At 43.5% G+C, this 22,582-nt stretch overlaps 1 protein-coding gene, 1 long non-coding RNA gene and 1 other non-coding gene across 3 annotated transcripts; 2 read left to right on the top strand and 1 right to left on the bottom strand.

Annotated features, from left to right (window-relative positions):
- The first annotated feature begins 602 nt into the window (after positions 1-602).
- LOC112555355 (aminopeptidase N-like) lies at positions 603-20,597 on the top strand. Its single transcript, XM_025223722.1, is given in 23 exon segments — positions 603-1,459; positions 3,493-4,259; positions 6,662-6,992; positions 6,995-7,060; positions 7,063-7,087; positions 8,316-8,474; positions 8,720-8,846; positions 9,171-9,291; positions 9,986-10,140; positions 10,516-10,629; positions 10,831-10,965; positions 11,177-11,213; positions 11,216-11,241; positions 12,344-12,409; positions 12,631-12,812; positions 13,185-13,285; positions 13,444-13,592; positions 13,769-13,824; positions 14,297-14,592; positions 15,794-15,870; positions 16,984-17,093; positions 18,970-19,137; positions 20,360-20,597. Coding segments are annotated over 22 exon segments (2,934 nt in total). The 5' UTR covers positions 603-1,459; positions 3,493-4,064.
- Positions 16,507-16,579, bottom strand: Trnaf-gaa. The gene has a single exon. It is a non-coding gene; the product is annotated as a tRNA-Phe (tRNA).
- Positions 20,598-20,903: 306 nt separating the features above from the next.
- Positions 20,904-22,330, top strand: LOC112557735. The gene is made up of 2 exons (XR_003097999.1): positions 20,904-20,948; positions 21,271-22,330. It is a non-coding gene; the product is annotated as an uncharacterized LOC112557735 (long non-coding RNA).
- The last annotated feature ends 252 nt before the right edge of the window (positions 22,331-22,582 follow it).

Here is a 22,582-nt window from a genome sequence, read left to right as displayed (position 1 = left end):
GAACAGGATTCAGTCTCATCCATTTTGTGCTCAACCCCTAGACATCACTTCACGCAATCCTTACATTACAGTGATGTCCCTGAGAACAACTTCAACCTCCTCATCTGCCGTGTTCGTGATTTATTTTCACCATTTAACTGCAAATTTCTGGCCGCATTAGCTTCACTCTTCGGAGATTATTTTTAATCACATCTACATTAACGGATTACTTCGATTTGTACAGTAGGTAGGTGTAGTCAACTGCCACAAGATTGCTTAATTCTAATTAATGAGGTCTTCGTATTCCTGCTGATGTGAAGCACACTGAGATTGCTTTCACGGACGGCTACAAAGTGAGCTTTAAAAAATGAACTTTCATCATTATTCTCACTCTTTAGCGGTGCACGATACAGACAATATATATCTCTCTTTTTGCTACCATCTCCCCCCTTAACCCCTCTCAAAAAAATAAAAAAAAAAAAAAAAAAATAAAGCAAACTCTTAGAGCTTTATGAAGTCGGTCAAGTGAAGTAAACGACTTTTTTTTAATGTATAAAAAAGCTCCCTTCCAGCCAGATAGAAATTTTAAAAAATGGAGAGGCACCAGAGGGGGACGAGGGAAGAGGTGGTGGAGACGGCGAGTGGGTTGGTGTGCGGGTGAGTGGATGAGGGTTGGTTGTTCCAGCACATCGACCCACTGCGAGAAGCTGGGTACAGGGGTAAGGGGTAGGGAGGTTGCAGGGTGGGAGGCTGCCGTGCACGATGCTCGTCGTAATCGTTCTGCACTTCGCCTGTGACGTCACGTGGGGAGGAAAGAAGGTCATTGGGACGGGACACAAAATTGGTAGTCTGCCCTTTGAGCTTTTGATGCCTTTCACATGCCTCACCGTGAGACACAGGTCCTAGAGGCGACGCACCTTCTCATGCGATTGAATGTGACCGAAGCTTTCATCTAGTTTACACACCGGATGGTACCGCGGATGCTCAATTTAAAAAAAAAACCACCCTCGTAGCAGTACTTGGATGTATTTCTTCGTTGTCATACGTACCTTGATTTTTAATTTATTCATTTACTAGTACTGACAAAACAAGTAAGAGCAGAACATTAAAAAACATGTTTGATTAATTAACCGGAAGTTGAACCCTGCACAATTTTTGGCACATGAAGGGCAACACACTCTTCTGAAAACTTCCGCACTCAACCCTGTTTACACCTTTTTCTTTTCATCACTGCCAGATTTACAAAAAAAAAAAAAAAAGAAGAAAAGAGAAGAGAGCGAACAGACAAATTAAACCGAGATGATTGAAGCCGACAGACTTCTCACCTTGACCCGCTACCGTGGCTCGCTGCGCATGCGCGAGATGAAAGCTTGCGGTGTTGGACGGAGGGACCGAGAGCGTGCGAGTGCGTGGAGAAGGTTCAGCGACAGTCGAACACCACAGCAGTGTGGAGCGTGACGTAGCCAGGGCCACGACAAAGGTACGACTGTTGTCTGTCTTAACACCACCTTACTGTACAGTCCTGCACTCACAACTCACCTCGTGAGTAACTTTAGTTGCAGTCTGTAGGCACCTGCTTCAGTCTTGCATGATGTAATGTAAGTGAATAGAGAACACGTGATCTCTCGCAAACACAGTGTTATTTATATATCTCTGTGTGCACTTATTATACACACATATTTACATATTTAGAGAGTAATGTTACGTTTTTCTCGACTCGACACGACAGGTGGGCAATATCATGAGAGCCACGGTCTTTGCGTGCTTTTACCTTTCAAAATTATCCGTTTATCTTATGAATTACCCCAAATCCAGCGGGTATGTGGGCCAGCTCACCTTGTTTTGTTTTTCTGCTTGGATTTGTTGTGCTCGGTGTTGCCTGTTGTTCCTCGTGCACGTTGGTGACCTCTTTGGCATCGTCCTGGACTGTTTACTTGTTGTGGCCTTTTGTTTTTCTTCTCCTGATATCAACACTCTCATCGCCGTTAGTCTTCTGGGGGTAATGCCTTGTTTTGTAAAATAGTTTACTGAAATTTCTGCTTTGTGGTCATGTGAATATTCTCCTGAAGATTGGATTTACGTTTCTATTCTACCCTAGTCAAACGACTTTCCGATTTACATATCAGTATCATCGACATCTTTGAATACCATCCGACAAAAGAATGACTTGGCATTCTCAGAGAGAACCACAAGAATTCTGTCTGTGATGTGTTTTTGTGTTTGTAACACGCAGAGAGCCTGGCTTTGGCTGGGATGCCGGGCAATAAAAGCTGACATTATTGTCAGGTCGGGGCTCTGGTGCACTACACATATCTAAACCTTGAAACTGTTTCGTAAAAGCAAATTTAAAAACGTTTTGAGGAAACTGTTTGTATGCTTTTAGAAGCGCTGGACGGTCGTTTTAAAATCGTTTTAAGAAAGTTTTTCTCTTAATTTAAAACAGCTGGAAACTGTTCTCAACTGGCTAGAACAGTTGTAAAAGCAATGATCATAGTTATCAGAATCGGATAAGAACTCTCATTGACAAGAAAATAAGAATACGAAGACGAAATGTTTCACGGCTTGGATTTCAGCAATCAAGAGATAGGTAGATGGAACCGACATCGTCAGAATCATTGAAGTTTCATGACTTTCCATGGCAGCCGCCATTTATTAAGCTACCACATGCTGACGGGAGCGAAATTAGTCTTCAACAGTTTTATAGTATTAAAAACGACTTCATTTGAAAATGAGAATAATTCCTCAATTATTCAGCGCATGCGCAGTACGCCCTGGTCGGATGCGGGTCAGTCTGTTAGTTATTCAGTTTCTTCTTCTGAGACGTATGAAGTATGGAGGTGGGGTGAGATCACTACTGTATGATCAATTGCTGCAACAGTAAATTTAAGCAAAAAGCATGAGAAAAATTAGTATTATTATCTTTACAGATGGTAAATGCCGAAAGACGAAAATTGTAAGCGATGATGAGAGCAAATTTAACAGCATGGGGTCGACATTAGGATGATCACATAAATAACAAGTGTTTACTCAGCTTGATACCAACATTACATCGTGGGTATAAAAGTGAGAGAGAACACACAGGCGTCACCACGACGAGCAAAACAACTGTTTACCGTGTCAGTTGGACTAAAATAATGTACAAGATGCGTGCTGCGGAGGCAGGCATTGATTCCGACAAAACAGCTGGTGGAGAGAACCTGCTTATGGTGAAGATTACAACTGTTGCAAGATATACATCAAGAAATATCCATAAAGCTGTCACTCAATTCATATTCATTTGTTACAGGAATGAATCTTTAGAGAAAAAGAAATGTTCAGAGTGATGTCTTGCATGTTGCCTTAAAATTTCGCTGTGAAGTGTTTGCCAAATCTCTCACTCTATATATATATTTATCTACAGAGAGAGAGAGCAAAAAGTAAGAAATATTACTTTCGTTAAAGTATTTTTTTTTCGAATGGCTCTCCTACACGCACAAACACAATATTTTCATTATTATTATTAATCTGTCACAGGATGCCGGCACCAGCACCCTTCTCCTGAACCAGGCGACCTTATCGCTCTAGGGGTGAAAGTTCACAGGAAGGTGAAAATAATAGCTGCATCCCGCGTGTAAACCAGTGGAGTTCTTGCGCCATTATTATTGTTGCTAGCTGTAAACTTCTCCCACAAAACTGTGCACAAGTGGGAGCTCCGCCATCAACCAGTCGTGAACTAGTGTGAGTTCCCTTAGCCACCATTGTGAAATTTTGTTTCTCTATTTCGGCCACTGATTGCAAGTTAGGTGACACTGTGTACAAAGTGTGTTAGTAAAAGTCAGCCAACCACACCAGAACAGCTGCTGAAGCTTGCAGAGGGTCAAACGGAAAGATTTGTGTCGACGAGAAGTTTCGAACCCCGCCTGTTCCCTCGGTCCACCTTGCTGACGTCACGACTTTGCAGGCGAAGTTCCCCACAGGCGCCATATTCGCTGGTCGCCACCGTTAAATGCCTCTTTCTTGTGACGCCGCTGACGTAGCAGAAGCCATCAGTTCTGCGCAAGCGCAGTCCGTACGTCCGTCATCTTCCACGTCCAGCGTCATCAGACATGGCGGGGAGCGTCCTGGAGCTGAGCGACGTGGGACGCTACAGCAGCGAAAGTAACCTGACCAACGGCAACAAGTTTACCCGGGGTGGCTGCTACGTCAGCAGACCCTTGGGGATCTTTCTGGTCGTCCTTGCCATCGCCATCGCCGTCGGCGTGGCCGTCGTCGGGTACTTTGTTGGCGGCCCGCGATCCGGCGTGTAAGTTGGGAACAAATGTAGAGACCTACGATGGGCCGGTCAGCTCCGAGCTGAAGCAGCAGTGCGTCAGTTTAGCAGAAAAGGGAGAAAGCAATATCTGTAAGTAATGTTTATTTATTTATTTTGTATGTATGTGTTTGTGAAGCGTGTGGATGCAAGCAAGACTAGTCAACGCAAGAACATTTGTCTTGAAATTTTCCCAGGAATGCGCTGTGGTCGAGTCGGTCGGATTGTACTGAGACATACGTGTGCCCTCACCCGACAACCCTACAACCGTTACAGACACCCTCCGTTAGCAACACCCGCTTCTCTTTGTCTTTTTTTATAAGAATATTAATCGCTCGCTTACCAATGAAGACAAAATAATCACAAAATAATAAAGTGCATTTAAGATAACTACTTACTCTGAATTAAAATAACTTTCTATAATTTATTGATTATTGACATCTTTCACAATTTAACAGAGGAACAACCCACATTTGTATTTCCGTTGTCCTGAAATATATGTCAGCCAATTATATATATGTGTGTGTGTGTATAAAAGATTAAAAAGAAAAAGATGATGAAAAAAGTCATGCGCCTTAGGTGACGATTGTTGTGAATATTGTATTAATATTGATTGTCAGTCTCTCTAGCAAAGTGAACAGGTGATACTGGTGTAAAGTTGCAAGTAAGGATCAGAATAGCAGGAGACACAAATACTGGGATTAGATATGCTTTTAAATATCTGCCGTTGTTTGATGCCATTGCGGGACAGCTGTCACCCCAGGTTAACCAAAGGTTGGGTCGTTGATAAAAGCTTCATGTGCTGGCATTGTTTATAGCTGCTGAGAAGGACAATAAGTATTTCCTGTCGATTATCCTTTTAAGTTTGAGTATTAAAAGTACACGAGTGTAAAAACTTCTTGATAGAACTGTCTTGTGGGGAATCAGTGGTTAGTACTTCCAAGAGCAATTAAATATGTCAAACTTGAATAAATTTTTAAGTGTAATACATTTGATTTTGACTGATCACACACCCACATGCAAGACGACGGTGTACATACAACACTCACGTACAGGCATGCATACACACGCACGCGCGCGCGCGAACACACCCACACACCCACACACAAATTGCAGGATTCCGCCCTGGCACACACTGATGTGGGAAGAGAGAAACTACAATGGTGTCAGAGAGGCAAAGGAGTTAATGAGGTGACGGAGATTACACATGTCACGAAGATCATGACATTCACATCAGTAGGGAGGCAGCCATTACCCGCAGCTTCTTCAACGGTGCGCTCACCTCTGTCAGTGTGTGAGAGAGAGAGAGAAAGAGAAACGAACTTTTACTGAGCATACCTGAGTAGAGTTTTATTAACCTAACCCCATTTCAAGGAACTTCATCGCTAGAACAGCTAAGCAAGATATATAACAACAGCAACAATAATAACAAATTAGAGCACCGACACTAAGTTGTTTTGCCTTTCAGGACATATAAGTAAAATGTCGAACTGGGATACTCGTATGGGGATGAAAAGCTTTGCTGAAAGTGAGAGCTGTTAGCTTAAGAACATGTCGGTGGAACATGTCTTCAACAGTCGAATCTTCACCGAGTATCTTATTGACTTTAAAGACCAACCTGAATGGTCTGAGTTTTTTTTTTTTTTTTGTAGATATCTGTAAATATAGGTGATATGAAACTAACCTGTAAATTTCTTTCTCCAAAACTCATCCGTTAATTAATGGTTTTTAAGAAAGCTTTTGATAAAGTATGGTACAAGGGACTACGAAATGTGCTGTAAAAATTGGAGGAAGCCTTGTTTGAGCCATCAAGGAATTGTGCGATGGCTCCAAGAGCTCAGTAGTTTGAACAAGCATGTGGGTAAGCTCTTTCCCACGACGGTGGGTGTGCACATCTGGTGACCTTTGTCTCCAGTTCTGCTTAACATTTATCTGGGGAAAAAAAATCATGCATGACACCCTCTATGATCATCATCACACCTTGTCCATCGGAGGAAGGCGGCTCAGTAACCGCTTGGCAGATGACATCCATCTGATGGTGGGTGTCAACAACCAGTTGCAGACCCTCACCGACAAACTCACCGCCAGCTCAAAGTCACGGTGAAGTCCGAATAAAGGGAGTGCAGCTGGAGGAGGTGAGGTCCTTCAAATATCTGGGCCTGACCATTTCAAAGGACGGTAGCTTCGCGAAGGACATTAGTCTTAGGACCATTTGTATGTGTGTGTGTGTGTTTGGGGGAGGAGGGCTGAGTTCATGTGTACGTGCGTGCGTGTCTGTACATGTGTGTGTGCGCGCACGCGGACATAAACTTGCTTATACTAACACATCACTACTTTACTATTTTCTGTCTTTTCGTTAGGTTCCGTGTGCTCCAATAACAGAGACGACTCTAGCACATCCTCCCCGACCCCAAGAAAGCCCCGGCCAAAGACGTTCGTCTGCCGACGTCACTACAACCTGTGTACTATGATCTTGAACTTCAACCTCTGATGTATTCGGGTGACCCCAGAGAGTTCACGTTTCGCGGATACGTGCGCATCGTGATAAAGTGCCTGCTGGCGACCGACAACGTCACCCTGCATATCAACCAACTGAATATCACCGACAGCTCCTTGACCTTCTCAGCGGAGTCGCCCACGTCATCGGACCCTGCGTACACATCATGGGAAGAGGACAAGACCCGACAGTTTCTGATTATTCACCTGGATCGCGACATGACACCTGGGTTAGATACATTCTGCAGATGAACTTCACTGGACCTTTGAAGGACGATCTTCACGGTCTTTACCTCAGTTCTACAGGAGAGGAAACACGACCGTGTAAGTCTGTCATCGCATGCTGTCACGCATCATCATCAACATCACTCTCATCGCCAATTAAATCGTGTGTTTGTGCGTGTTTCCTCGTAACCCTCAAGGGGTAAATGACTAAAATGTCTGATGTATGAAGCAGTGATGTGTGTGCAGGTGTTTTAACATACTTTTTCCATACTATTGTTGACTCCACAATATTGAAACTGTTACGTAGAGCACAGAACTGAGTATAGAACCCATCGATGAATAAATTTTGTTTTTTCTTTCTTCTTCAATCTTCTCATATATATATCTCTCTCATGTACAGCATCATCCAAGATTAGACATATAGTGTTGCTTTGGTTACCTTTGGTCTCTCAAGTGCACAACGAGCAGTATTCGTGGAACATGTCCCAGAGAACATGTCCCAGAGACTGTGACACACAATAGCACAAGGTCTGGAGAACATTTTGACATCAAACATGACACCAGTACCGTATAGTTAATTTTGGCGTATCCCGTATTTCTTTTTTTGTTGCACTCACTGTATCCTCTTTTATCCCATCTATAAATATTGCGGAGTGTTTTGTTTACTTTCGGAGACAATCTGTACTCAGTTTACTGACTGCCGCAGGGATTTATTTGTCTCACCTTGTATACGGACAGGAAGGCTTCAGCCAATCAGAGTGTAAGAAAAATATACTTCTCTATGCGCAGTTCGTCACCCATGTGCAGCGTGAGGCGAAATTGTATTCCTATCCCTAACCCAAACCTCAATGCTAACTCTTGTAACAGATTTTTTAAATTGAGAGAACAAGCAAAGAAATTAAATTCAAGTAAAAAAAAAATTCCATCTTGAACAAGAAAATGTAAACTCTCACACGTACACCTTCCTGCAAGAACCGAACCACGACTCTTCCGTCGACGAACCTCTGATGTTACCTTTACGGTACATCAGACTCACTGACTTTGTATAGAAGTTACACTATTGAACTGTACGTGCTATATTTTCCTACATGTTCAAAAGTTTTTTGATGGGCTGAAATTTATGAAGCTTATTCGTAGTGAGAGGACATGAGTTTGTGCGCATAGTCAAGCGTGTGTGTGTTCTGCTCCATGGGAATCGCCTGCTCATCGTATTACACCATTGCTTTCTCCTCCACAACCCTTTGTCCCCATGGTGACGCAACGTTGCTAGTTGCTCCGCGAAGCAGTCGAGGACCACCACGTGACTGACGACTGTTTGCTGTTGCAGGTACCTGGCGACGACGCAGTTCCAGCCCACTGACGCGCGAAAGACTTTCCCGTGTTTCGATGAGCTGGCCATCAAGTCTCACTTCAACGTCACACTCATCCGCCCAGAACACCTCAACAGCCTCTCCAACACCCCCATCAAAGACTCTTCCAGAAAATGGTTAGACACCTTCAGTCTTTGTCCTTCTCACCTGTAGGAACATAATAGCCAATCATCGTGCGTCTTTCACCGCACATCCTTAACGGTTTGCTTGACCAAATGCTGTCAGATGTGTGACCGGTAAAAATTTGGACTGACATAAAAACGAATAAAATATCAGCCAAACGTTTCACATAACTGACCCCTGGATATTGGTGCAGTCGTTGCTCTGTTCAGATCATCTGCTCACTCATTGTGTATGTCAGGTCGGAGGATGGCATCTCCTGGGTGGCAGATGTGTACGAGACCACACCGAAGATGTCTACCTATCTCCTCGCTTTCGTCGTCAGCGACTTTGTCAGTCTGAATGCCACCACTGCCAACAACATCACGGTTAGCATTCTTGTTCATCCACATCATTTCTGTGCTATCCTGTACAGAAAGAAAGCTTGCTAACTTTTAGCAGTCAGGTACCAGGGTATCTCAGTGCGTCTCTGATTTACACGAAAGAACATTAAAGACTATCTTAGGTCCAGTCCATCGAGCTGGAAGTGTTCAATATCAGCACAGCTGACCAGCGCATTTCTTATTATCATTAGTTATTATTAAAAATAATTTTAGTCAAATGATAGCCCACCAAGCCTTTCCTTGCAGACAAATCATATTACATACACAAATGTGTTGATGGAAAGTACAACAGGTTTTCTGGTCTTGCAGTATCGGGTGTGGACTAGACCTGAATACATCCAGCAGGGTGCTTACGCCCTGGAAGTTGGAAGGCAGATTCTCACATTCTTTGAAGAGTACTTCGAGATTCCGTACCCACTACCCAAGCAAGGTGAGAGGAGAGAGAGAGAGAGAGTGCGTGTGCACATGTTAACACGAATACAATATGCTACACGAAAGGAAGAAGTAACACAAAACTAGGCAACAGCTATTCTAAACAAATGACACTGATGGTAAACAATTGGGTTCTTTTTTTTTCCTCCTCTACTGTCCCCGAAATATTTACAACTCAGTGTCTCATGCTTGATGTGACACTTAATAATCTAGCTGAAATTAGTAATCGTAAACATGTACAAGGAATGCAAATGTCAGTCATAAATGTCAGACAGCTGAGAATGTCAAGGTGACTACACCAACCACCGTATATTTTATATTTTGTTTGTGTCGGGAGGTGGTGGTTAGGGGAGTTTTGACATTAATGTATGTAGAATGTGGCTCTGTCAGCGTTGAAGTGTCCAAAATTCCATGTAAACACTGCAAACTCGTCAATCAAGGGTTGTCCTCGGTGACAACAACTTTGGCATCTTGTCCTGACGGTAGAAAGCTGAGATGATGTCATCGTTGTACACTGACAACCATCCTGCCTCACTGACACCGCTCTGTTCCGATCCCCACTGAATAAAACACGAAGACCCTGTCTCTGTAAAATACAATATTAGTGTCGATATTGAATAATAATAAAAAATAATCGAGTTAATATCCTCCTCCAGGTCTTGTCTCACATTGCTGTCTTCTTTCGTTGACAGACATGATCGCTATTCCGGACTTCGCCGCCGGCGCCATGGAGAACTGGGGCCTCATCACCTACAGGGAGACATCAATGTTGTACCAGCCTGGAGTGTCCAGCCTTCTGGACAAACAGTGGGTCGCCGTAGTCGTCTCACATGAGCTGGTGCATCAGGTAACCGACGTGTCTACCTGCGGCCTCATTCTTCCCTGCCCACACGCTTCATCCTTTCCGTTGTTTCATACTTTGTACTAGTGTCGTCGAGGCTTTCAAATCTCCTCAGTTGATTCTAGTTTTGTTTTTGTTTTGTCCTCTTTGTCCACTTCCTACTGAACATTTCAAGTGTTAATTGTCTCGCTAGATTTAACAGCTGTGCGGCATTCAATGACTTTAAAAAAAGACTGGAGTGGATTAAAGAAGGTACTTTCATCCGTTCCTCAGTAACTTGAAAGTACCGAGGGAGAATAAGATCTTACTAGGACGATGGATGTAAATAGATGTGAGACTAGGAGTGGCCATAGTGTTATCATTGTGGCATTGCTCTGGCAGTGGTTCGGTGACCTTGTGACCCCGTCCTGGTGGGACGACCTGTGGCTGAACGAGGGCTTTGCCAGCTACATGGAGTACGTCGGTGTCGACTTCGTCCACCCCGAGTGGAACATGGTGAGTGTTCTTATACAGCTTGGTTCTTGTTTGTGTACCTCAGTAATATTTAGCCCTTGTAATTTCGAAATAAAGTAATTACAATAATTATTATTAAAAAGGTAGTAAGGGAGGTTGAAGATTTCGAACGCGTAATGAGGTGAAAAGTAGGGTAAATAGAAGATTAATCCGCCAGCATGTTAATTCATGCAACCTTCTCAGTATGACCAGTTCGTCATTTGGGACCTACATGACGTCTTCAGCTTCGATGGCCTGCTTTCGTCACATCCGGTATACGTACCCGTGTTTCATCCGAATGAAATCAACGAGATCTTCGACAAGGTGTCCTACGGAAAGGTGAGAAAGTAGCGAATCGTCACCCACAGTCTCCTTAGCTTTCAAACTCGTGATGATAGGTTTGTAGTAACAGGCGGCCTTCGGTCTTTACATAAAAAGACATATATTATATATACTACAGTGAGTTGAAACAATGTGTTTTGAACGGTCCCGACATGGTGCCACCATCATCCACATAAAACAACGATGTGTTTTTCGATGATTTCTACAGGGTGCCTCCATCATCCGCATGATGAAACACTTTCTCGGGAGAAAACGTTCAAGAAGGGCCTTTCGGTAAGACTGAAAGCAAGTTTTTCCCTTTTCTTCAGAGTGATTTACACAAACAGATGCGGATCCCTTGAGGGATGCTGAGGGTAACCTGTGATATGACTGAAAGTATTTCAAATACGTCCAGTTGCGATGCAGGAGGCTGTTTGGTAACATTCATCCGCGGACCTCAGACCAGCTCAGCTCCCGATATTGCCTACTACCTGGACCTGTCCCCTTCTCCCACCCTTTAACCCCAAACGTTTCAGATTTCTTGATTCTGCAACAGCGGAGACCTTTTCGTTTTGAGGGTTTTAAGGGGAGGACAAAGGAAAATGGTTGGCGCACTGGTCACGTGACTAACGGACAAGGCTGGGAACGGTGGAGAGTGAGAGAAGGCCAAATGCGAGGTCGCGAAAGGCACTTTCTCAAAATGTCAGCGTTGGGAAGGCGAGAGATTGTGTGGGTGGAGGGTTGGGGTGTGGGGTGGGCACTGGGGGAGGCTGGACGGGGTAGGTAGGGTGGTGGTTGTGGTTGACAGTGACAGGTGGCTTGTGCACTGCATGCAGTCGTCAGCCCATCATCGTTCCCGCGGCTCACCTCTGTCGTCGGGTCCATCCAGGCGACGGTGCGCTGATGCTCTTGCCCCGGTCTCCCACTACCAGCTGTGACCATCCATTGCCAAGTCACACCGGGAGCTGTCACTGAGAAGCTGGAGATGGTTGTTTTATCATTATTTTAAGTACACAGATGCCTGAATTTCTGTAAAGCCTGTTATCATAAAGCTTACTACACTCTGTGTGTAGCTGAACCAGACACAGTATGAATTATTATTATTATTATTATTATTATTATTATTGTTAGTTTTCCAATCATTACTTGTTTTACCATAAAGCCTTGTATTTTATTTGCATCACAAGTAACACGAATTGTCCAGCCTTCAAAAGTTGGGAAATTAAGACTTAAAAAAAATGTTATCTCTTTTTATTATCGTATTTTTATTATTGCTGCTTTTGTTTTGTGCCGTGCCCTCTGTTTGGGCGTGTAACACTATCGAAGACCTGCCTCCATCAAATACTCATTGTTTCAAAAACGGATTCTATCGATAACACAACTGTTTTATTCCCAGAACTACCTCAAGTCCCGGTCTTACGACGCTGCCTTTCACGATGACCTCTGGGCATCTATGACTATGGTGAGTATAGTTCATTCTTCACTCATTCACAACATTAAGTTTTTGTGCATGTCGTCTCACTTTGTAACCAGAACATGCTGAGCCTGCCTGAGCAGACACAGAAGTTCTCAAACAGGGCGTTCCGAGTTGTAGACAACAGATTTTACTTCTTTGCTTCTTTATTTATTTCTTTATTTTTGTTTTCTGTCTTTCTACCACCTGGCGCCGACAATGACCTGAAGCAAGCCCAGATTGATGGGAAGAACCTCAACATTAAATCTATAATGGACACGTGGACCCTGCAGATGAACTATCCAGTTGTGACCTTGACCCGTGAAGGACCCGATAATGTGAAGGTCACCCAGACCCGCTACTTGCAGGACCCGGCAGCCAATGACCCCGGCAAATACGCATCTCCATTCGGGTACGAGCGTGTTGTTTGAATCTCTCATTGGAACTTTGGAACCGGGGCTCAGATTAAAGTCTGTAAAGACTGGGTGGATTGGAAAATAACATACACATTCTCTACAATGTCTTCTAGAAGTGTCCCTACGATCTCCGAAAATCCTCCGAAAAATTTCAGACTCCCGCGCACACACACATACACACACTTATACCACCTAATAAGTTAATGTATTGTATGCAAAATCACATATACATCCATCTGTGCCTACATCATCCATACCAACCTCTCGCCATCCACATATAGTCAAGAGAAGTGAGGGAAGAAGGGGTGGAGGGGCGGGGCAGAGAGCTTAAGGTGAGGAGTGAGGCGGACTGACTTGTCTTACGACAGGTACACGTGGGACATTCCACTCACCTTCACCAGCAGCCGAGAAAGGAACTTCAATAAGACGGACGCCGACGTGCACTGGCTGTGGCGCACGATCTCCATGAGTGAGTAGTGCTCACTGGTTCAGGTTGTGTCAGTGAGTGAGAGAAAAAGTGAGAGATTTTTTTTTCTCAGTGCATAAATGTGTGTGTGTGTTTGTTGCTATTTTTGTGTGTGCTTGTGGGTGTGTTTTTCTCGATACTTATCAGGAAACGTTTTCTAGGTGTGATACGTGCACCGGACCAATTACCTCCCCTGAGTGACCCCAATGGCTGGATTATCGGCAACGTGTTGCAATACGGGTACTACCGCGTCAACTACGACATCGCTAACTGGAACGCCCTCTGCCGTCAACTCCAAACTAACTATAAGGTGGGTAGACTTCATTGGTAAACTCATGCACTGCGCTTTTAGGACAGAAGGATGTATATTATGTAGACGACTGTTTGCCACGTTGGTATGCTTGCAATCTCTCTCTCTGATCGAATAGCTCTGATTATTTTATTTTTTTAAAAAAGGCAGAACTTGACTGTGGGTTTGCTTTTCAGCTCATTCCTGCAATCAATCGCGCCCAGATCATCAACGACGCGTGGAGCTTGGCCAGGTAAAAAGAAAAAGGGAGAAAGTGTTGTGAAAGTTGAGTATACCTTCAAAGAGAAGAAAGGAATGAAAAAGTAGAAAAGAGAAAGTAATGAATCAAGAAGTGTGCATGTGTGGGTGATTTAAAGTGCAGCAAATTCATTAGTACAATGAGGTGCTAGTTTTCCTAATGACAAACCTATGAACATCACTATCCACGGAAAGAGGTCAAACTCGTAAGTTCAAGTTTATAAAAATACATTCCAAATTAACGTGTCTCAGCTAGAAACCTTGACAATGTAAACCTAACTCCGATGTATGTGTTGTTGACTTCTTTTTGTGATGGTGATGTCTGGAGACCTGTGATTTGAGACTGGAAAGGGATTATTCACCAACATTTGGGGAACATGTCATTAAAAGATAATATATACCCTACTATACCTTTAAGAGGTCCAAACTCTAGCCCTATATGTACCTACAAACACACACCATTGCAGGGGATGCTACCTGCCGCTGGAGATCGCCCTCAAGACGGTGGAGTACCTGCACGAAGAGATGGATTACGTCCCTTGGACCGTGGCGAAGCAGGAGTTGATGTACGTGGACATCATGCTGTCACGAACAGCTCTCTACGGCGACTTTCAGGTACAGCCATTAAGTGGTGGACAATGCACAGAGCAGGATCATATTATCTGGTTAAGATTACAGGAGGAGAATACTGCAAGCATTATACAGCTTCACAATTGCAAGGGAGCGTGTGTGGTGCAAAGATTAGGAAATAACATAGAGGGAGGTCAGCGAGGGTGAGTGAATCGGGTGGGGAAAGGGAGGCTTTAAAAGAATTACATCCTTGTCTTTTCAAAGACACACAAACACGAGCTTCTATCCACGATTTCAAGGTTGTTATGATTCTCTGCCTAGCCCACGTGACCCAAGCACAGACAGGAACAGTGATAACAGAATGGGAGTCACACCCACAGTCTAAGAGAAGCAAGCTGACAAACCGACAAATTAACAACATATTCATACATACAAAAATTCTGATTGGACTTCAAAAATACCAGGGATCGTAATATTATTATGCAATGAGGGGAAACATTGCCGCTGGGAAGAAACCAAGGGCAAGCATCTTGTCTTCTAAGTTGAAAAGTGGTGTGCAGACCTCACCCTACCCTCCACAAACATTGCTGTGATACCTTGCCCCTCGCCACTGTTTTAAAACTACCAAGGCGGTGTAAAGCTATATCTGTATAAATACAGGTTGTCTTGTCCCTGACTTCCCCACGTTCCGACTAACCCTCGCTTCCTCCCTGCGGCTCCCAAAAGGCTCGGCAGGTGGTAAACAACCAACGGCGCAATACATATTTTTTTCCAAATGCCAAACACGACGCAGATTTGTAGGAGCGGCGAATTTTACAGTGCGAGAAAGTCTTTACAGATTCTCCTTCCATGTTCACACCAGTTTTTTTATTATTATTGTTGTTAATCAGCAGACTGTCTGTCGGTGATCTCGCTGTGTCCGTAGATGTTTCCAAGAAATTCCATTAGCCGCCTCGTACAAAGTGATTACATCTGTAAGATGGCGAGGCCACCTGCCGACGAGCTTCGCATCTCCTTCAGAAACGATATTAATGTTATCGCTTGTTCTTGATTGGCTTGTTGTATAGTGTTGTTAAGCCATATTGAGAGACTGTACAAGATGAATAACAACTATTAGAACGATTATCAACTTCTTCCTGCTGCCTGTCCTTTAGTCTTGCAAAGTAATTTTTTTTAAGCTTGTCACGTGCTCATACTCCACCTTTTTCAAGACCAGGTGCAGTGCGAGTTAAAGTATCGTAACATCTCATTATCTGCTCACCTTTGTGCCTATAAATCCATTAGTCTAAAAAATATAAATACATGGAAGAAAAAGCAAAAAGTTGACAGTATTACGTTATCGAAAATATTTTTAGCCAAGGAGTACTAATCTGGTTTTGGTTTATGATGTTTAGAAGTTCATGCTGTCCAAAGTGCGAGGCCCTTTCAGTGCCCTAGGGCTGAACAACACTGGGGCCACACACCTGGAAGCGTAAGTATGCACCTGCAGTTTGTATGCACCTCCTGCAGTTTGTATACACCTGTTGTTGTGCAGTGTCATAGGTGTGTCGACTGTTATATTTATTAGAGAAAAAAGCAGAATTACATCGAGTTTATTAACTCTTGAACTGCCCCTGGGGATCCATAAAGTTGTATTGTAACGACTAGATACTAGCAGGATATGAACTTTGCAGTAAAAAATATTTAATTTAAAAGCTAATGGTCTTGCTTGTAGACGTTTAGGCAAGGTGAAGATGTGGTGTGGAGGACGATTCTAGCCGTATAGCTGTTCTGTACAAACCATTTTTGAAGGCTTCTACAATATTTATGTCTGTTCCATTCACTTCCAGAAGCCGAAATAGCTCAGTTGGGAGAGCGTAAGACTGAAGAACTAAGGGTGTCTGGTTCGATTACGGGTTTTATGCAGAGGGAATTAATTTCAGCCTATAGCAAGAAAGAATTTTTTTAAAGGAAAAACCAAGCCCACCATCACTTTATAATTGCTTTGTACTGCACTAACAGATTTAAAAAAAATTGTTGCTTGCATAATGAAGACTGGCAACATGTACATAACGTTGTTTGTGTGTAAAAAAAAATGACGACCGTACATGAGTGAATTCATCTACCATGCCGAAACCCGGGATCGAACCAGGGACCTTTAGATCTTCAGTCTAACGCTCTCCCAACTGAGCTATTTCGGCTGACGTAAATCGTGAAGATAAATCAGGTTAATTCACTCGCTTGACCTAATTGTCACGTGCTATTAGTTTCTGGGTCAGTGGATGAATGCAGTAGCTGACACATTCACCCCACACAACCAAGGATGCTCAGAGGAAAGGTCGCAGTATTGTGTAAATAAAAATACGAAAGGAAGGCAAACCTCAGGCAGGCATTGACCACAGTATCTCGCATAATAATTAGTGTTGTGTACATTCCGTATTCATTGCGACCATAAGGGCAAATATCCAGTAAATTTTCAAGTTTTATGATGACCCCTTATCAGCAAGAATAAATACTAAATAATTTCCACGGTAATGTAGTCAAGAAAATATTTCTACTTACTTTGTATCATGTTTATTTCTTTTTTTTTCTTTATTTCAAATAGATTTACACGGGCAGCGCTGGCATCGAGGCTTGTTACTATGGAAACGAAGACTGTATAGGAAACGCCACAGCCCTGTTCCGGGAGTGGATGACACACCCGCAGACGAACCTGTATGACACTCGACAAGCTCGATCCTTAAGTTACTTATTTTGAACCAGTCTGATGGCAATGATATACACCCCGCCTTCTGGCAAAAATGATTAAATTAAGAATAGATAGAATTCTTTCCCTCAGAGGGAAAGTTATTTACACGAGTTATAGCACAAGTTGATCTGTTTGTTTTACAGGAATTACTATTTTTTATTGTTTAAAAGTGCTCAGACTCTCTCCCTTCATCTTACTTTATCTTGCGAATCGTCGATGCCATGTCAACAGGTCAGGTGGGGTACCTGAAAACTTCCACACATCCTTACCTTGGTCACAATGTTCACAAGGCTCACTTCTATACCCTCGTCACAACATTCACCAGCTGATGGAAGGTGGTGCTAGTTGTGGACCGTTCATAAGCTACCTCTCTAGTTCCGACAAAAGGGGAGGGAGTTCACTAAGACGCCCGTCTAAAGTCGGGTTTGCGCCAATGGCACACTTCACGAAGCTCAAGCCCCGCTGGTGATTGTGCATGCATTATTAAAGATGGCGTGCGCAAAGCCGGAGGTTGTTACGGAGAGGGGTGGCGAGTGTGTACTTCTCCCTTCTCTCCGCCCCACCACCCTCTTCCCGTCGTTAGAGGTTAGTCGGAAACTTGGGGATCGGTTTCAGAGCTGTCAAAGAGGAGACTGGAGCTGGGCGGGGAGATAAAAGGTTGGAAACTGAGGAGGTGGACAAAAAGGGTTCACAGACGTCTTGGTGTTTACGGGCAAGCAGCAGACGACCAAAGATGGAGACAAGACCGAGGAGGGGTGTGTAGTAGTGGAGGCTGAGAAGCAAAATAAGCTTAACTTGAGCCACCGGTGGGCGATAACTGGCAAGATAGTAACCGGAAGTTGAAGAGGGTCACAAGGATTACAGCAGTAACCGTTAACTCAGTCAGGTCCAGGAGATCGGCGCTTGTAGATAAGGCATCCCACCCTTTGTCTCTCTGCAGTCTTGCCCAACTACTTAGCTTGTGCAACGCCCACATAGCTAGGAGCTAAAATATACTGAATATCAGACTTCTCAGAACCAGAGAATGTAAAATGTAAAAGCCGGTGAGTACACCTCACTCCTGTCCTGAGCAAGTAGTGGTGAGTGGGTGTCAGTCGCGACAGGAATTACATTGTCGATCTGAACCGTCCTCGATGTCTTTAAACCTATAACAGCACTCATCAGCTTAGGGGATGCTTTATAGCCACCCGGGATGTTCTAACTACAGTTGGCCCGACACGAATGACAACATGGTTGGTGAAGAACGCAAACTTTTGTGTCGTGGCCAAAACTAACTTGTTGTTTGGTGACCCGTGGGGTTTGGAACTAGCTTCGATTTTGACTGCATTCTTCGATGCTTGACTGTAGTCCCGCTTGTTAGCATTTCTTCCTGTTTCTTATTTTTGTAAGTCTACGAATACTAATGGACTGTTGACTTATGACATGGTCATGCGATCCAACAAGACCCAGTACTGAAATACCTCGCACTTCCGTTTTAGTTTGCGCACGCGCACTAGCTCATCTGCCTAACCCAGCCTAAATACACTTAATTTTTTTTACCAATGATATTGCTCTCTCGATAAATTTCTGTTTATAAATTTCACACATATATCGATGTTTTAAAGGCAGGTTCGTTATTGCATAAGGGCATATAGTCTCTAGACAACAGACTGACTTAGACCTTCTGAGCAGAAGAGTGGGTGGACAGCTATCTCACTCCCCTGTGAGTCCACCCGTGCTTAATTCCTGGCGTGTGTCTGTGCGAGTCTGGGGACGTGTTGTGTCTGTGCTGCTTCCCATCTGTCATCTAGTCTGCTGTCGGCAGCGATGCTTTCTCTGATCATCAATGTCGTCTGCTTGCAGGATAGACCCAAGTCTCAAGACCACCGTGTACTGCACGGCCATCCGCGAGGGCGGGCTGGCTGAGTGGGACTTCGCCTACGAGCAGTACAACACTGCGACAGTCGCCGCGGAGAAGACGAGGCTCCTGAGGGCGCTGTCCTGCTCCACGCACGTCTGGATACTCAGCAGGTAAAAGCCACTCCATGTGGCCCCACAGGGGGCGCTTCTAGCTTGCTGTCTACATTAGACAGATAGCAGTGCCGACAGACAGCAAAGCCGCTGTTATTATTATCATCATCATCATCATCATCATCATCATCATCATCATCGCATCAACAACGTAGTCACCACCGTTACCTGGCTATTCGCAAACACCATGATGGCTGTTATACAACTTCGTTGCAAAAACGTCGATTGATGTCATCATTACGTTTTGCCTCCATCCATCTATTGTCTACGATCATCATTTACTGCTGATCTTTGTCTACAGTTAACGGGCAGCTTCGCTATTATGGAAAAGAAATAAGAAAAGAAAAAAGATTAACCCATTTCCAACTCTGCTTGCTTGGCTGGTTGGCTAGCTGGGTGTTTGAAAAAAAAATTGTTTTGTTTGCTGCACGTTTATGAAGAGTAGCCGTTCTTCTTCCATTCGAGGCTTTAAAAAATTTGAGAAAAAAATTGCAGCAACATGGATGGCAGGCGAAAATTGATGTCCTCTCACTCAGATTTCCGCCCCTAATTTACTAGAGGAAAAGCCATTTTCAAAAACGAATTAACTCCTGGCTTTGAATAAATGACCAATTTCCAGTGATCAAAGATTGCACCTCGGGCAGCGTGGTTTGCCTGAACTAGAAAGGCTGTAATGCTGAGTGTGCTGGAGTGAAAGATTTGCCCACTCACGCAAACCTGCAGGAGATGTGGTTTCTGCGATCATTCGTATGTCCTCTCCATGCTTCGTCCTTGCTGACTTGTCGGTGACGAGTGGTACACGCCATTCAAAAGCATTTAGGGTGAACGCTATACCCTAACAAACAGCTTGTATCAATCTTGTAAAAAAAAGAAGACAACATTTGTTTTCTTCTGTCATCATTGTCTGTCCCGTTTTGTCATTATTTTCATCTTCAATCGACTGCCGTCCACATGTTGCAGCTGCTTACATTGCATCTCCGTCCATCAGTAGTGGAAGTAGCTGCTGCTGCTAGCGTAAAGATAAAGACTATGCCAGCACATAAAAGCTACCGACTTTAATGAGGCCATCTTGCTACTTCACAAGCATTTTTGCACGATATTTTACAATCACAATTGTTTCCTCTTGCTATTTGTTAATTGTTTTATATCAAGTGCTCACAATTTATTAAAAAAAAAAAAAAACTACATCTAACGTACATTGACCTTCACCCTTGTCTTGCAGGTTTCTGAAGCTGTCGTTGGTCTCGTCAGAGATTCGTAAGCAAGATGCCCTCAGGATCATTCAAAGCGTCTCTGAAAACGAGATTGGGAGGAGTCTTGCGTGGGACTTTTTAGGGCCAACTGGCCAGCGTTGTACAAGGAGTAAGTCTGTCATCGCCATGTTTAAAGACTTAGGCTTCCAAAGTGTTGGGTTACCTATAGCTCTCCCACCGATGCAAATAGAAGTGCAACGGTCGTAAAGGCCTTTTCTCATGATGTTCTTGAAAAATAAATGTTGAACAGTACCTGAACGGACTAACTACTGGTGTTACGAGTTCGTAATGTCAAAGGTGATAACCTGATGAGAAATGAATAATGAGTTACTCCCCTGTAAGATAACAGCTTCTTCCTAAAAGTGAAAATATTTTTTTAAGGCCACAAAGAAACATTTGCTTCTAACAGAGTGCAAAGAACAAGTAATTTCTTTCACTGTGCTCAAATATTCTTGTGCGGGGCATTTTCTTCTCGTTAATTTAACAGAAATCAACTTGCGAGTTAACATGACGACCTCAGTCACGTCCTCCTTCAACACGGAATTCGAACTTCAGCAGGTAATTTTTTTTTTAAGAAAAGCTTTACAGTCCACTTGTATATTTCCCTTTTATCTCATAACGTTTATTGCTTGCGATTGTCTGTTACAGTTAAGATCTGTTTTGAAAAGAACGAGCAGGTTTTGTAAACATGTGGCAAGTGAATATTAATTCTAGATACTAACGCAAAAATTAACAATCGTTAGCAGAAATTAATGAACTCTCCCTCTTTAACACCAAATGATGATGATACTGATGTAAACATTGATGTAGCATTGTGCGGTGACTATTCTCTGGCTGGTGTATGTGGACGGAGCTCACTTTGTGTTGCACTTTGTTCCAGCTGAAAGATTTCATGGACATGTACCCGGACAGAGGGTCGGGTGCCCGGGCATTCGACCAGGCAGTGGAGAAGACCCAGAGCAATGTGGCCTGGATGAAGAAGCACTATGACACCCTGAAATCTTGGCTCGCCACCCAGAAACTTGCAGTCTGAGAGACAGGGTGGCGGGGAGGGAGGAAGGTAGGGAAGGAGAGAAGTAGTTCAGCGACTGGAGGTGCATTGACCTGTGACAGTTCTCTACCTTTGCTGGGTGAATGCGCAGTTATATGGATTTGGGGGTCGACATCGACAGGCCACGAGTTCAGACTGTGAAAAACGTTTTCAGACCACCGGAATAGAAGAAAATAGATGCATCATTATATAGTTTTCATCAACAAATCTTTTACTGTATGGAACGCGGGACTACAGTGCTCTGTGTGCGTGCATTTGTGAGTGTGTGTGTGGGTGCACGAGCGCGTGTGAGCTCAGCCCCCTCTCTCCATGGCCTCATATGGTAGGGGGCAAAGGGCAGCCTCGTGGTTAACCTGTGAAGACAACAGTAAACATTGAAATTTTGTACTTAAGCAGACGCAAGCAGTTAAAAGGTTAAAGGATGATTAAATCTGTTTACCCAGGGTGGTCACGGTCATGAAGTAGTCAAACCATTAACCCTTAAAATTGCACTTAAGCTCTGTTACAGAATTCCGGCTAACTGGCATTTTGTTGTCTGCGGGGATTTGAGGAATTCGATCAGTTGAGTGGGGACTGCAGAATATTGCAAATGATCCGGAGTGATGATCATTGTTAATGCCGGGTGTGCTAGTCCAGCTTGATGTTATGCTGGGCTGTGCTCTTCACATTTACTGTTCTTGTATGGCAAGGTAGCTTTGTTGTTGTGGATGTTTTTCTGTGTAGACTAGTAGTTACTCTGTGTGAGTTGTTATTGACATTGGAACTTCATCGCTCTTTCTGATGTTATTGTGTGGGGGGACAGTTTTAATGAAATCTTTAAGGATGTTTATATTTTTTGCACTCTGTGTTTCCCTTTTCTGTTCATTCATTAAAAATTTCATTGTTTCAATGATGTACTGTAGAGTCTCAATTCCCAAAGATGTGATTTTTTTTTTATTAATGTGTCACCTTCTAAGGGGTATTGAGATATTCCAAATATATACCTAAATATTCACATACATTCCCATCTATCTTTATATACAATATCTCTCGCTCACACATACATCCACTGATCAGTTGATATCAGCTAATACAGTAAGAACTAATTTTCTGTATCACTCAATTCTATCATTCGTCCAGCCTTTTAATATATACGTGCGTT

This window comes from Pomacea canaliculata, linkage group LG2 (assembly GCF_003073045.1).
Source record: "Pomacea canaliculata isolate SZHN2017 linkage group LG2, ASM307304v1, whole genome shotgun sequence".
Lineage (NCBI taxonomy): Eukaryota > Metazoa > Mollusca > Gastropoda > Architaenioglossa > Ampullariidae > Pomacea > Pomacea canaliculata.
Note: the sequence above shows the minus strand (reverse complement) of the source record. Positions and strands in the feature narration are given on the sequence as shown.